At 40.5% G+C, this 16,305-nt stretch overlaps 1 protein-coding gene and 1 long non-coding RNA gene across 6 annotated transcripts; one reads left to right on the top strand and one right to left on the bottom strand.

Annotated features, from left to right (window-relative positions):
• Positions 1 to 355: 355 nt before the first annotated feature.
• LOC127079621 (uncharacterized) lies at positions 356 to 9,021 on the top strand (the record flags this gene model as incomplete). Its single annotated transcript, XM_051020001.1, has 8 exons — positions 356 to 1,571; positions 2,062 to 2,543; positions 3,498 to 4,467; positions 4,645 to 5,294; positions 5,764 to 7,324; positions 7,400 to 8,044; positions 8,147 to 8,510; positions 8,619 to 9,021. Coding segments are annotated over exons 1-8 (6,291 nt in total), but the record flags the coding sequence as incomplete, so codon positions are not given.
• A 2,998-nt stretch (positions 9,022 to 12,019) lies between these two features.
• On the bottom strand, positions 12,020 to 14,972 carry LOC127087763 (uncharacterized). Of its 5 annotated transcripts, none has more exons than XR_007790016.1 (9): positions 14,700 to 14,972; positions 14,486 to 14,587; positions 14,214 to 14,383; positions 13,887 to 13,974; positions 13,679 to 13,766; positions 13,248 to 13,493; positions 12,954 to 13,114; positions 12,747 to 12,874; positions 12,020 to 12,573 (listed from the first exon to the last, which is right to left on the bottom strand). It is a non-coding gene; the product is annotated as an uncharacterized LOC127087763 (long non-coding RNA). The 5 variants fall into 5 exon arrangements; XR_007790017.1 differs by having other exon boundaries at positions 12,747 to 12,871; XR_007790018.1 differs by having other exon boundaries at positions 12,747 to 13,114; positions 13,887 to 14,086.
• Positions 14,973 to 16,305: the final 1,333 nt, after the last annotated feature.

Here is a 16,305-nt window from a genome sequence, read left to right as displayed (position 1 = left end):
GAGAATAGCTTCAGCGTTGGGTCTGAAAGTTTCCGAAGTAGTGGATAATTGGGATGTGAAAGGACCTTTCAGTGGTTTCTCTAGGAAGTTCTTGGAAGATCAGGCCAAGAAGATGGAAAAAGAAGGGAATTGGGAAGCCTTTTATGCTGTGTTAGCCGTGTTGGTATATGGGATAGTCCTCTTCCCAAATATTGACCATTTTGTGGACCACCTGGCGGTGAGAATTTTCTTCTCTGGTAACCCTGTACCGTTCCTCTTGGCAGATCTCTACTACACTCTCCATGATCGTCATGAGAGGAAGGGAGGAATCATCTTGTGTTGTGCACAGTTGTTACATGCTTGGTTCAGATCCCACATGCCTGAAGAAGGTCCTTTTGTCTCCAAAGAACTTAAGCCTTTCCAGAAGTTGGCTTCCCTCACCTCCAGTCACGTTAAGTGGTATATCCGAGATTGGGAAACCGAGAATGTGATTGTCAGCATTGGAGACTTCCCTAATGTGCCGTTAATAGGAACCAAGGGTTGCATTAACTATAACCCCATGTTATCTCTGAGGCAGCATGGGTACCCTATGAATGGCCCTCCAAAAGTTGAATCTCTAGAGCCTTTCATCCTACATGGTGTTGAAATGGATCATCCCATGGTGAAAAAGATCAAGAGGTCTTGGCAAGCAGTTATCAGAAAAGGTAAGGAGTTGGGTAGGAGAAATGTCATTGCCCAAGAGCCTTACACTTGTTGGATTAGAGAGAGGGTTCAGATGATTAAACTCCCGTATCCATTTGATCCTTCTATCTATCCTGTGATTCCTGAGCCAGAGCCCATATTACCTGAAGATGTGGAGAAGCTCAACAACCGTATCAAGGAGTTGGAATTGGAAAATGCTGATTTGAGAATTAGGCTTGGCCGAGTTTCGGTGGAGAATGGGAACTTGAAAGACGATCAACAAAAGAAGGACAAAGAGCTTGAAGTCTCCAACAAAAGAGCTAGAGAGTCTGAAGCCAGGAGAGAAAAGTTTGGACAAGCGCTCTTTAGCACTAAATCTGTGTTCAAATCAAAGGAAGAGGAGTTGGATAGAGCTTTACTCCGGATTCAAAAGCTCAACAAGACTTTGGAGCTGACCCTTGAGATGAAAAGGGAAGCACGGTTGATTTCTGAGATTCGTACTCGTGAATTGGAGAATACAATTCAGAAGTACAAGGATGCTCTGGAACGTGAGAAGCTGAAGACCGAAGAGTCAGAGAGAGTGTGCACACGATTGAAACATCATTTGGATCGAGCCGACGCTAGAATCCAGGCACTTGAAGGTGGGGATCAAGATGCTGCCTATAGGGTGTTACTGAATGAATGCAGATATTGGAGGAACCTCTATAGGGACATAGAGGCGACTAAGGCTGAAGATGTGCGCATTATCCAAGATCTCCAAGGGCTCTACACTGAGTGGAAGGGCAAATTTTTGAAGCTGTCCGGATTTGCGAGTTCCATCATGCGTGAGCTACCTGAGAAGCTGCAAGAAGCTGATTGGTGCATGTGTCCAGAGAACACACCGCATCAAGTCTATAATTTCATTAAGTTTTGTAAGGCAATGTTAGAAGGGTTAACTACCGACCTTGCTACGGTTCGGAAAGCCCATAAACCATGAGCACGTTGTTTGTATTTGAACTTGAATATGAGATTAATGAAAAATCGCTTTTGAGATTCGTTTTATTGTGTTTCATTGCCTTATTATTTTAAATATTTGCAAACAAGTGTTGTGACATTTTGAAATGAATGATTGAAACCAACCAAGAGTTTTGCAAACAAAATGCATCCATACATGCATTCATGCATTTTTCAAAACAGAGTCTCATTCTGTCCTTTCTTCCTCCAGTTTCACGCTGAATTTTCAACACCAATACAATACTCGTGCCCGAGCTCGTCAAAGGATGGCAGATCAAGAGCATGAATTGGAGCGAGTGAGCTCAGAGCTCGAAGACCTGCGTGGAAACATGGGGCAGGTCATGGAGATATTACAGGTCATCAGGGCAAAGCTAGACACCCAAACCACAGTTGTTTCTGAAATCGCAGGTCCAACGATTGAACCCCAACCTGCGCGGGCGGTACCAACAACCTGGCCCACCTATGGTTTACCTCCTGGTTTCACTCCTGCAGTTGAAGGTGCCCCTGGTTTTGCACCATCTGCTCAGCAGACAGCTCCTTTACCGACCATCAATGAAAACCATCCGGTGGTTCACACGTTCGCACCTCCTCTCGTTCGTGCACACGTGCAACCCTACTTTGAGGACCAACAACACGCCCCAGACTTTTCAGATGAAGATGAGGAAAGGCAGGAGGACCTAAGAGGGATGAAGGAGAATTACCAGATGCTGGAGAAGAGATTGAGAGCTATGGAGGGCGACCAAGTTTTTGGCGCTACAGCTAAGGAGATGTGCTTGGTATCAGGTCTTGTGATTCCTGCGAAGTTCAAGACCCCAGATTTCGATAAGTATGAGGGCCACTCGTGTCCTAAGAGTCACCTCATTATGTATTATCGAAAGATGGCTGCGCATGTGGAGGATGACAAGCTTATGATACATTGCTTCCAGGATAGCCTGAGGGGTGCTCCCTCCAAGTGGTACTTAAGCCTTGATCAGAGTAGGATCCGTTGTTTTCAAGACTTATCTGATGCCTTCATCCAACACTACAAGTATAACATGGATATGGCCCCGGATAGGAGACAACTACTCAGTATGTCCCAGAAAGACAAGGAGTCTTTTAAGGAATACGCGCAAAGATGGAGGGAAGTGGCCTCGCAAGTCGAACCACCTCTGGCTGAGAAGGAATTAGCGGATTGGTTCATGGATACAGTTAAACCTGTGTTCTATGAAAGAATGGTAAGTAGTGTATCTGCAAGTTTCTCTGACCTGGTCGCTGTAGGCATAAAGGTCGAACTTGGATTAAAGAATGGAAAGATGACGACTACCTCTGAAACATCTGGTGGTAATGCCAAAAAGTTTCCTGGAGGATTTCAAAGAAAGAAGGAGGGGGATACGAATGCAGTGTCAACCAGCCAAAGAAGAAGTCATTCATGGAAGAAACAACACCAATTTTCTCAACAACAACCAGCTTATCCAGTACAATATGTCCAACAACCTTATGTGGCAGCTGTCACGCCAAATTTTAACCAACCACAAGCTTCAGTTTATCAACCTGTTCCTGCTCAACAAGCGCCGATATATCAGCAAGCGCCCGCGCCACCTGCTTATCAACAGCCAAGGGCACAGGCTCCTCGACCACAAAATCCTCCAAATCAAAATAGGGTGCCAAGAAATAGAGTTCCGTTTGCTTCAATCCCTATGACATACACTGAATTGTACCCATCATTGCTACAAAAAGGTTTAGTGACGCCCAGATCTTTGGGTCCTCCACCAAATCCTTTACCTCCGTGGTACAATCCAGATGCTCATTGTCCTTTCCATGGGGGTGCCCCTGGACATGATTTAGAAGGATGTTATGCTTTAAAGCATATTGTGCGAGACCTGGTTGAAAAGAAGATTCTGTCGTTTCGAGACGTCGGACCCAATGTCAAGAACAACCCTTTGCCAGCACATGGTGATGTCAATGCCGTTGAAGATGCTTCTGATGTGTGTGTAATCAAGAATGTGGAAGATGTTAAAACTCCGCTGCTAGCGCTTCATGCAGGATTGGTGAGGGCTAGATTGATTGATACTTGTCACGATAGTTGTGAGGAATGTGCCATTCAGCCGAAAGGATGTAAAGTGGTACGAAATGACATTCAGAATTTGATGAATCAAGGCATTTTGCAAATTTGTGGTCCGACAACGAATGAGGAGATTTCGGTCATTGAACCCGTTTTTAACATACCGGAACCGTTTGAGGTGACTTATCACAGAAGAGACGTTGTTCATCCATCACCCGTGGTGGTATGCATGCCTACACCATTTCCTTTTGAAAGTACCAAGGCAGTACCCTGGAAGTACGACATAACAGTGGTAGATGGAAAACCTGAGGCCACTGAAAGTAAGAAAGGTGTGGAGAATGTTGACGCCGACATCACTAACATCGCGGGAACAAGCAGGATGACACGTAGTGGTCGGATTTATACTCCCAATTTTGATGTCAACCCTCAAGAGCCAACAAGGGGAGCTGCAGATGTAAATCCTACCCCAGAACATGGAGGGGCACAGCCGGCTGTGCAAACAGATGAAGCAAGTGAGTTCCTACGGATAATAAAGAAATCTGACTACAAGATAGTTGATCAGTTGCATCAAACGCCATCAAAGATATCTATCTTGTCCTTACTTCTGAATTCTGAAGCTCATAGGGAGGCTCTACTAAAAGTGCTTGCTCAGGCTCATGTTACCCAGGATATAACGGTCAGCCAATTTGATGGAGTGGTCGCCAATATCACAGCCTTCAACACTCTAAGCTTCAGTAATGAAGAGCTGCCCAAAGAGGGGAAGAATCACAACCGTGCTTTGCATGTATCCATAAAGTGCCAAGAAGATGCTCTGGCTAGAGTTTTAGTTGACACTGGATCATCCCTCAATGTTCTACCAAAGAGGGCGCTTGCTAAACTGTCTTACCAAGGTTCGGAGTTGAAACCTAGTGCGCTTGTGGTGAAAGCTTTTGATGGTTCACGAAGGACAGTAGTTGGGGAGGTAGAGTTACCGATACAGATCGGACCGCATGTATTCCCCATCAATTTTCAAGTCATGGATATAAATCCAGCTTATAGCTGCCTTTTGGGACGCCCATGGATACATGCTGCTGGGGCAGTAACTTCTACTTTGCATCAAAAGATGAAGTTCGTTGTCGATAACAAGCTTGTCATTGTCTCGGGTGAAGAGGACTTTATCATCAGTCAACTCTCCTCTTTCCGTTATATTGAGGCTGATGAGGATGCCTTAGAAACCTCTTTTCAAGCCCTTGAAATATCCAATGCTACACTTGAAGAGGTTAAGGATCCTGTTGAGAAAGCTAGTTTGTCATTCGCTTCTTTGAAGAGTGCAAAATCAGCAGTTGAAAGTGGAGGCCCTGCAGGTTGGGGGCAGGTTATCAACGTCAACGAGAAGAATGACCGTTTTGGTTTGGGGTACAAGCCTTCTGCTAATGGAGGAGCCCTGGTCCCTGCAAAGGACCGTGTGCGGAGCATTCAAGAAGTTTTCCTGAGCAAAGGATTTATCCATGGAGAACAAGTTGGTGCAGTGGAAGATGACACTGAAGATGAGGAAGCATCGAATCTGATATACCGGTGTGAAGCCGCCTTAACAAACTGGGAAGCGGTTGAGATTCCAGAAGTTTTTCCTGTGTCAAAGTAATTGTTGTTTTCCTTTGTGTTTTTTGAAAATCCTTAGCTCTGCCCAAGGCTAATGGATCATTTGTAGGGCCCCTTTTGAATTTCAAAAAATCATTATGACAAATAAAGAACATTTTGTTCAAATTCTTGTCGTCCATTTATCTGTTGTTTTTCTTAAAATGGCAATCCTTTCAAAAAACTACAAAAATATTTTTTACTTCTTTTTGCATTTTATTTCCATTTTTCTAAAAAAAAACCATCATTAAAAAACATGCAGAATAATCAATAAACCAGTTGAATTCGATGACCCCGCTACGTCCTATAATTTTGAACTCCCCATCTACCAAGCGGAAGAGGAGAGTGAGGAAGATTGTGATTTCCCTGAAGAACTGGAAAGGATGCTCGAGCACGAGTCAAAGGCCCTTCAGCCACATCAAGAACCAGTGGAAACAATCAACCTTGGCACCGAGGAAGACAAGAAAGAGGTCAAAGTCGGGACTACGCTTGAGGCAAGCATCAAGGAAAGATTGATCAAGTTGCTACATGAATATGTAGATGTATTTGCTTGGTCATATCAGGATATGCCAGGTTTAGATACTGACATTGTTGTCCACAAGCTACCACTACAGCCAGATTGTCCGCCAGTGAAGCAGAAGCTCCGAAGAGCAAGACCCGACATGGCTCTAAAGATTTGTGACGAGGTGAAACGTCAATTTGATGCCGGTTTTCTAGCAGTTGCAAAGTACCCTCAATGGGTAGCCAACATTGTGCCAGTACCCAAAAAGGATGGCAAGGTCAGGATGTGCGTTGATTATAGGGATTTAAACAAAGCTAGTCCAAAGGACGATTTCCCCCTGCCACATATTGACACTCTGGTAGACAACACTGCTAGGTTCGCAGTCTTCTCCTTTATGGACGGATTCTCGGGTTATAATCAAATCAAGATGGATCCAGAGGACATGGAAAAGACCACATTCATCACCCCTTGGGGAACATTTTGCTACAAGGTAATGCCATTCGGTCTCAAAAATGCTGGGGCAACTTACCAAAGAGCAATGGTCACTCTTTTCCATGATATGATGCATAAGGAAATTGAGGTCTATGTGGATGATATGATTGCAAAATCTCAAAGTGAAGAGGATCATATAGACCACTTGCAGAAGCTGTTTGAGCGTCTTCGGAAATTTCGACTACGACTGAATCCTGCTAAATGCACCTTCGGTGTCCGATCCGGAAAGTTGCTTGGTTTCATTGTTAGCCAACGAGGAATTGAGGTAGATCCTGACAAAGTCCGAGCTATACAAGAGATGCCTGCTCCACGCACCGAGCGAGAGGTTAGAGGCTTCCTGGGGCGTTTGAATTATATCTCAAGGTTTATCTCACATATGACGGCCACATGTGAGCCTATCTTCAAATTGCTTCGAAAAGATCAAGCAGTTGAATGGAATGCTGACTGCCAAATGGCTTTTGAGAGAATCGGACAGTACCTGCAAGAGCCCCCTATTCTAATTCCACCTGTTCAAGGGAGACCACTCTTTATGTACCTAACTGTGCTTGAAAAGTCAATGGGATGTGTGCTAGGACAACATGACGAAACCGGTCGAAAGGAACATGCTATCTACTATCTAAGTAAGAGATTTACCGATTGTGAAACCCGATATTCACTCTTGGAGAAAACCTGTTGTGCTTTAGCATGGGCCGCTCGTCGTCTAAGACAATACATGATTTGCCACACTACTTTGTTGATCTCCAAAATGGATCCAATAAAGTACATCTTTGAAAAGCCTGCTTTGACTGGAAGACTCGCCCGTTGGCAGATGTTACTATCTGAGTATGACATCCAATATGTGTCTCAGAAAGCCATCAAAGGAAGTGTGTTGTCTGATTACTTGGCAAACCAGCCTGTTGAAGATTACCAGTCGTTGAAGTTTGACTTCCCGGATGAAGACATCATGGTAGTGAAAGACTGTGAAATCCCAGGACTTGATGAAGGACCTGAACCCGGATCTCGGTGGAAGCTCATGTTTGATGGTTCCTCCAACTACATGGGGCATGGCGTAGGAGCTGTCCTGTTGAATCCGAATGGTGGATACACTCCCTTCACAGCAAGGTTGTATTTTGATTGCACGAACAATATAGCAGAATATGAGGCGTGCATCCTAGGCATTGAAGCAGCCATTGATCTCCGAATCAAAATCCTTGAAGTATGTGGAGATTCAGCCTTGGTGATATACCAAGTCAAGGGCGAATGGGAAACCCGTGATACCAAGTTGATCCCATATCGTGCCCATGTCAGGGAATTGATAAAATACTTTGACGAGATCACTTTCCGTCATATCCCGCGAACTGAGAATCAAATTGCCGATGCTTTGGCTATGTTGGCTTCAATGTACCAAGTCAGATTCCATAATGAAGCACCTCTCATTCAAATCGAGCGGAAAGTTGAGCCTGCCTACTGCCAGTCAGTTGAAGAGGAAGCCGATGGTAAACCCTGGTTTCATGACATCAAATGCTTTTTGCAAAATCAAGAATATCCAACAGATGCCACAACCCTTGACAAGAAAACATTGAGGAAGTTAGCATCTAAATTCTTCTTAAGCAATGGTGTGTTGTACAAGAGAAATCACGACATGATTCTGCTCAGATGCGTGGATGGACGTGAAGCGGACATGTTGATCAAGGAGATTCATGAAGGATCCTTTGGGACTCACGCCAATGGACATGCCATGGCCAAGAAGATTTTGAGAGCTGGTTATTACTGGTTGACCATGGAATCTGACTGTTTCAATTATGCTAGAAAATGTCATAAATGCCAAATCTATGCCGACAAGGTACACGTGCCTCCGACCTTACTAAATGTTTTGACGTCACCTTGGCCTTTCTCAATGTGGGGCATCGACATGATTGGCGCCATCGAGCCTAAAGCTTCCAATGGTCACCGCTTCATCCTGGTTGCCATTGATTACTTTACCAAATGGGTAGAAGCCGCCTCTTATGCTAATGTGACAAAACAAGTGGTTGCACGGTTTCTCAAGAAAGAGATCATTTGCCGTTATGGAATTCCAAGCCGGATCATCACAGATAATGGGACGAATCTGAACAATAAGACCATGAAGGAATTATGCGAGAGCTTCAAGATTGAGCACCATAACTCTTCACCATATCGTCCAAAGATGAATGGCGCTGTTGAAGCCGCTAATAAAAACATCAAGAAGATCCTGCAGAAAATGGTAAAAACCTATAAGGATTGGCACGAAATGCTACCCTTCGCATTGCATGGATATCGGACTTCCGTCCGCACTTCAACAGGGGCAACCCCGTTCTCTTTAGTATATGGGATGGAAGCAGTTCTCCCAATTGAAGTAGAGATACCTTCAATGAGAATCTTGATGGAGACCAAGCTAGAAGAGGCTGAGTGGATTCAAAACAGATTTGATCAGTTGAACCTCGTAGATGAGAAGCGATTGACTTCTTTGTGCCATGGACAATTATACCAAAAACGGCTTAAAAGGGCTTTTGACAAGAAAGTACGTGTTCGGGAATTCAGAGAAGGAGACCTCGTGCTTAAGAAGATCTTGCCAATACACAAGGACTCACGTGGGAAGTGGACTCCCAATTATGAAGGCCCATATGTTGTAAAGAAAGTTTTCTCCGGAGGAGCCTTGATTCTCACAACTATGGATGATGAAGAACTCTCACATCCCGTGAACTCTGATGCAGTTAAAAAATACTATGCCTAATAAAACCCGCTAAATCGAAAACCTGAAAGGGCGATTTAGGCAAAAAAAGGGTATCCCGGTGGACTGAAAACCCGAAAGGGCGGTCCAGGCAAAAGTTAGGGATGAATAAAAATGGTAGCTCGCTAAGTTGAAAACCTGAAAAGGCGACTTAGGCAAAAAAGAGCGTCCCGGTGGATTGAAAACCCGAAAGGGCGATCCAGGCAAAAGTTAGGGGCACAAAGGCATAAACTGCATCAGTTGTTACTAATTTACACCGAAGAATTTGAGGTGGAAGATTAATCCAGTCACTCCCCTTAGAAGCAAGGTTTTTGGGGGAATCATACTTATTAAGGATGTTAGTGGTCACTGAATTCAATGTAAACCTTTCCTTATTGCCATTTTCAAAAAAATTTGTAACACTCTATGGAGCTACGCCATTGGTGTGCTACCATTCTTGAATAAAATACCAGTTTTCCCAATCATTGTTAATTTTTGTTCATCTATACTTTCTTTGTTATGCAAAATGTCATTTATTTGTTAATAATGAAATTTTGAAACTTGAAAAAGAATTTGAAACTTAGAACAAATTTACTTTGATACATGTGAAAATCGAGGGAAAATCATTTGTTTCCCCGAAAGGCTCAAAGTTTGCATAAATGCTCCAGGATCACCAACAAAAGTCCCCATGGAATACAACTTGTGAATCCTCTAGGAGGATGGACCTTTGGTTATTTATAACTGTCACTCATGATAGTTGCTCCTATGGATGCGCCTGTTGATTGTACGAGTATGAGTTATTGGTGTTGAGGAATCAGAATCTCTGTCCCTACAAACACCCAGTCTGCCAAGTGTCAGCATCCTCAAAATCATGATCATTCATATATCATGCATAAAAGGAAATTCAAATCATGCATAGCCGAAATGTACTTCGTGCTCATTTTCCATTGACCCAGGTCTTGTTGTCGATCCTAGATCCTTTGACCTCTAATTCCAGTTTGTATTTGTTGCCCTTAAACCAACATCCGGTTTTCGCAGTCATTTTCAAGTCCAATTGTTGTTGGCAAAATCCGTTAAAAGCTGGTTGTAGTCCATTGCTTGCAGTCAGAGTTCAATTGTCGTTATTCCGGGGTCCGGTCATGCTTGAACCTGCTCTGAAGATCCTTTGTTCAATCCTATTCAGGTCATGTATGAACCTGTTATTGAACCTTTTTATTCCGGGGTCCGGTCATGCTTGAACCTACTCTGAAGATTCTTTGTTCAATCCTATTCAGGTCTTATACGAACCTGTCATTGAACCTTTTTATTCCGGGGTCCGGTCATGCTTGAACCTACTCTGAAGATTCTTTGTTCAATCCTATTCAGGTCTTATACGAACCTGTCATTGAACCTTTTTATTCCGGGGTCCGGTCATGCTTGAACCTACTCTGAAGATCCTTTGTTCAATCCTATTCAGGTCATGTATGAACCTGTCATTGAACCTTTTTATTCCGGGGTCCGGTCATGCTTGAACCTACTCTGAAGATTATTTGTTCAATCCTATTCAGGTCATGTACGAACCTGTCATTGAACCTTTTTATTCCGGGGTCCGGTCATGCTTGAACCTACTCTGAAGATTCTTTGTTCAATCCTATTCAGGTCATGTACGAACCTGTCATTGAACCTTTTTATTCCGGGGTCCGGTCATGCTTGAACCTACTCTGAAGATTCTTTGTTCAATCCTATTCAGGTCATGTACGAACCTGTCATTGAACCTTTTTATTCCGGGGTCCGGTCATGCTTGAACCTACTCTGAAGATTCTTTGTTCAATCCTATTCAGGTCATGTATGAACCTGTCATTGAACCTTTTTATTCCGGGGTCCGGTCATGCTTGAACCTACTCTGAAGATTCTTTGTTCAATCCTATTCAGGTCATGTACGAACCTGTCATTGAACCCTTTTATTCCAGGGCCCGGTCATGCTTGAACCTGCTCTGAAGATTTTTTTCTCTGTTTGTTCAATACCATTCAGGTCATGAATGAACCTGTTGTTGAACCCTTATTCCGGTGTCAGGTCATACATGAACCTGTTCTGAAGAGTTTTCTCCTTTATTATTCCCCAGCGTTGTCAGGTCATATATGAACCTGTTGTAGCATTTTCTTCCTTATTCGGGTTTAGTAAGTCATGTGTGAACTTACTACCGAAATCTCTTGTATCCCAAGTGTCATTTATCAAATCTCACTTTGAATACTCCCCAGTGTGTGTCTGATTCTCCAGCAGGACTGTTTCCCCAGCAAGTTGTTTCTTACCATTTGTTTGTCTCCCTGTGGATCATCAGTATTCCCCAGTTTGGTCTGTCTGTTAGCATCTCCTGTCAAGGGTCCATCATATCCCTAGCAGATAAAATTACAAAAAATCATGCATCCATGCATATCCATGCATATCATGGCATATCATATCATATCACATCATGTCATGGGGATTCAGGATCAAAATCCGGGTCTTCTTAGTATTTAATCATCTCCCACTATGATCATATGAAGAGTGTCCTGCTTCATATTCTCAAGTAGAAGATACTTAAATAGGGGCAACTGTCATACCCCGATTTTGATCCTGAAATTTTTTCATTTTTTTTCTTTTATTTGTGCATTTTGCATACATTCATCAGTATAAAATGGATTTTAATCACTTGACTTTTGTAATTTTTCAATATTTGATTTTAATTTCAAATCAAGTTTAAAGCCAAATTTCAATTTAATTTTAATTGTTATCTTTACTAATGATTCAAAACTCTAATTGATTTTAATTTTCAAATAGATGTTAGAATTGATGTCAAAAGTAATTTTAACAAATTATTGGATTAATTTGATTTTGATTGGGTTTTCTACTGATTTTTTATTATTATTTAAATTGATATTTAAATTAGTCTTGGATTATTTCTAAAAAAAATCCATTTTTATATCCATAGTACATTTCAAAATCAAAATAGCATTACAACATTTTCATAAATAATAAAAAAATCATGTTCCAAATTGCATTTCTCAACATTTTCATACAAGTTCATCCTATTACATAAATCCTACAAATACAATCTTAATGAATAATCAAAACTCCATCAAGAATCTAAATTCCAGCATCCCAATAATTCACTCCAAAAAAGAGTTCTACAACACATGATAACAAATCAATATCATAACAGAAGGTTTTCAACATCGCTTTCCAGTTCCTAATAGAACCTTCACAAAAAAGAAGGAAAATTGATCAACTTGTTATAGTTTACTAGAATCAAGAATGACCAATTATGCTGAAAAATCAATTTTGTTTACAAAGTGACAAAGTTAACAAATAATAAGGGAGGAGCAGTTCATGCTCATAGCCACGGATTTACACATCAGTTGCATATGAAAGTATTGTTGTTGCTGCTGAAGGTGGTTTCTACTAGTTACTTGAACTCGTGAGTATGAAGGATTTTTCTGTTCACATTGGCGGAAGACTCCTTTGTATCCATGTTATACAAATCCTCTCTGCCTAGGCTGGTTCAAGCAACCTGTTTTTGTTCCTTGCAACCACTCGGTCTTCAGTTCCTGCATGACAGATAGTTCGACGGTTAGATCTGAGTGTGCTCTCCGGTACCAAATATGCTCAAATAGATTTAAGGCATGTGATAAATTTGAAGCTTTATGGTGCAGATGTCATAGTTACTAACTAGTTTTCAACCAACACTGATGCCGAACTAGAATGCGGTTAGAAAATTTACCTGAGATGCCAGAGCTTAAGATGCTGTAGCATGTAGTCATCACAGCTATGTTGACAAAGGAATTGTAACCTGTGGTATTTGCAGTTCAAACCTGAAGCATGTTTCCTTGAAACTAATGGTTGAAGCTACTGAAAGAAAACTTTGGAATAAGGAGATATCTGCTAGAAGGAGAGCCTTGAGAAGTTGATGGAAATATATCAAACTTACCATAAGAATCCTGCAGAATTTTTGATTAGTCACCTCTCATTCGAAATGTTTCAGACAGTAGGCCAAATCGCAAAGCCAAGAGGTTGGTAAGGATAGCCTCTCAGCCCCAGATTCTAGGCTCTAGGTTGGTGAAGATCTTAGAGGCCCCACAGTTTATGTACCTGCCAAGATGAATGCACTGGTTGTAACACATGGAGAAATCCCTCACAAAAGAGAACATATCAAATTTCATTGAAATTCAAAGCTCATAAAAAGGGCAAAATTGCGGTGTACACTGTAATTATCGTTGCATACCGTTGTTAACTTGAAGACTTCTTCTCGCGATATTACTTTACAAAGGTCTTCACCAAGTTTATTTGCAATTTAAGGAGCATCATTAGCAATGTTTTACTTGCAGCAACACCGCCTGCCACTGTTGCACCTACTGCAGTAGCATTTTAACCCGACAATCACAATCCAAACTCTTTGACCAATACCTTTCCACAAAACCAACGGTTCTAAACTGTTATGACTTGTTTTCTGCAACAAATAACAAACTGCCTGCACAATGTTAACCACAACGGTATCAGTAACAAGCAAGCAATTCTTCAACAGAGAGCTTTAGGTAGAGAACTTGGTTTAGCGTTTGATCTGATAAATACTACTCGGTTACTATCCATTATCAGATTAGACAAAGGAAGGGATTGGCCATGTCAAGATAAGATGCAAGGGAAGAGATTCTGTACCTGATGATGAATCTGTACAAAAGCTTTGCAACGAGGTTCTGAACTTTTGCTCCCAGAGGCCAGACACAAAGAAATATATACTCGTACACTGCATTCCCAATCATATTACACAAGAAATAAATGAGAAAGAATAAGAAAAACAAAAACATAAAGTTGATTTCGAGATAATAACCATTGAATTTGATGGCAAACGCATTAAGTTGCAAACCTGGGATACAGCCGGCCTAGAGAGATTCAGAACTATTACTACAGCTTATTACCGTGGAGCCATGGACACCTTGCCGGTTAATGATGCCCTGAAAGTGAATGACAAGAGTCCAAATGCATTATCTATGCTGTTTGAGCTGGAATTGAAAAATGACGAGTGGGTGAAGGCAAAAGAAACTCTCCAGGCAACTAGCGATGCCACTGATAGGAAAGATTCATATGTTACACTTTCACTAAGAAAACCAGAATTACTTTGCTGCAGTTTGCAATAAAAAAGAGAAATCCAAAGCTAGAAGCGACTCATTTGGAAAAGGACAAAGATGGTTACCGGAAGTGGTTGGCTGGTGACTTGGCCTCAGGAGCACGAATCTAAACCGTAGCCGCCGGTGTTCATCGCTGAAGCATCAACCGCCTGCATTTTCGACCAAGTCAAGCTATCTGCAACCAGTACACCTTGAACCTCAACCTGCCTCATCAAACAGATGTTCAAAATTTTCACTGCGGTAAAAGTTGAAATAATCAGTCAAAGCAGTAAAATCCGAAATACCCAAAATGGAGTCAAGACGAAACAGAGGAAGAAAAAGCAAGAGCGCAGATTACCTTTCCCAATTTGTATCATCAAACGGGCTAAAAGCACTTCTGAGCATCCGAAAAAGCGCTTCTGAGCTTTCTCCTTTGAGCCTTTACACACCAACTGAAACCCTAATGCGCAAGGATAAAAGGAAGCGAGTGAGAGGGAGAAAGGGGACGGCGGAGGCGATTCAAAAAACCCTAGTCACAACGAAAAATTGAAAAAAGGAGTTAACGGACAAACCGAAAAGGCCCGAAATCTTCCTCCGCGGATCCTTCACCGTCAGCCACGACACCCTTCCAAACTCCATCATCACCGTCATTACCGCTATCGGAGGTGAGGGTTTTTTTTAAGTCTTTCTGGAGCATTCATTTGAGAGCAAGAGGATTGAGGGGTTTTTGGTGAGAAGAGGAAATTGAGAGCGAGTTCGAGGCGGAGAGTGGAGAGCGATGCAGAGGAAGTGAGATTGGGAGGAGAGGATTCACGAGCTAGAAGAGGAAGTCTGTTTTTCTTTTCTTTTTTAATTTTCTTTCCCTAATTTATTTTAGATAGGATAGTTATTTAGATTAGAAATTTTTAAATAATATTAGTTTAGATTTTTTTAAATTAATATTAGTTTAGATTTTTTTTTAAAAAAATAATTTTAGTTTAGATTTTTTTTACATAATGTTAGTTTAGATCTTTTTTTTTAAATAATTGTTAGTTTAGATCTTTTTTTTAAAATAATTTTAGTTTAGATCTTTTTTACATAATGTTAGTTTAGATCTTTTTTTTTAAATAATTTTTAGTTTAGATTTTTTTTTTAAATAATTTTAGTTTAGATCTTTTTTTAAATAATGTTAGTTTAGATCTTTTTTTAAATAATTGTTAGTTTAGATCTTTTTTTAAATAATTTTAGTTTAGATCTTTTTTTAAATAATTTTAGTTTGGTTTTTTTTAAAATCATTTTAGTTTAGATTTTTTAAAATAATATTAGTTTAGATTTTTTTAAAATAATATTAGTTTAGATTTTTTTTTAAAAATAATTTTAGTTTAGATTTTGTAGGATATATTTAAAAATTCAAACTAGATTTAGGTTTAGAGTAAAGTACTGATTAATTAGGATTTTCTTATTTTGATTAGTTTAATTAGGTTTAATTAGGGTAGTCCATTAGTTTTCCTATTTATTAGTTTTTTTTGTTTTATTTCTTTTTTTATTTACCTTAGTTTATATATTTAGATTAGTACTTAAATAACAGTTAATGGTTAAATAGCCTAGTGGAGAGGGGTTAGTTCCATAGTCTTAGGTGGAGTGAGTTCGATACTCATAAGTAGCACTTTTTGTAGTATTTCATTTTTTCTTTAGTATTTTTTTTAGTATTTCATTTCTTTTTAGATTTTATATTTTATTATTATTTTGTTTTTAGTATTTTGTTTCTTGTAATATTTTTTATGTCCATGCTTCTTTATTTAATTTCATCATACATGCAAAACCTTTTTTAAAAAACAAAAAAAATCATACTTTTCTCGATTTAATATCGAGCCCTTTTTCACACCCTTGTAAGTCGATTGCTTTTTAAGCATCGCCATCAACCTCACATAGCTTACTCTTGGGCTTTCTTACAATGAGCCGGTTCTCTTGCACCTACACTCATGCATTATTTGTTTGGGCCCGATCTTATTTATTTCATGATTGTGTAATCCCCATTTGACAAATGTACCCCACTCCCCCAATGTGTAATATTTTTGTACTTTTTATTTCTTTATTTGTTTGGTTGTTTAATTAGCTACTAACACAAGAATAAAATCAACAAATTTCAAAAATACAAAAAATATGACTCGATTCAACGTCGAGTATTTTCCCAATAAA

The sequence above is a fragment of the Lathyrus oleraceus genome, chromosome 5 (assembly GCF_024323335.1).
Source record: "Lathyrus oleraceus cultivar Zhongwan6 chromosome 5, CAAS_Psat_ZW6_1.0, whole genome shotgun sequence".
Classification (NCBI taxonomy): domain Eukaryota; kingdom Viridiplantae; phylum Streptophyta; class Magnoliopsida; order Fabales; family Fabaceae; genus Lathyrus; species Lathyrus oleraceus.
The sequence above is the reverse complement of the archived record's forward strand: the minus strand, read 5'-3'. Positions and strand labels throughout refer to the sequence as shown.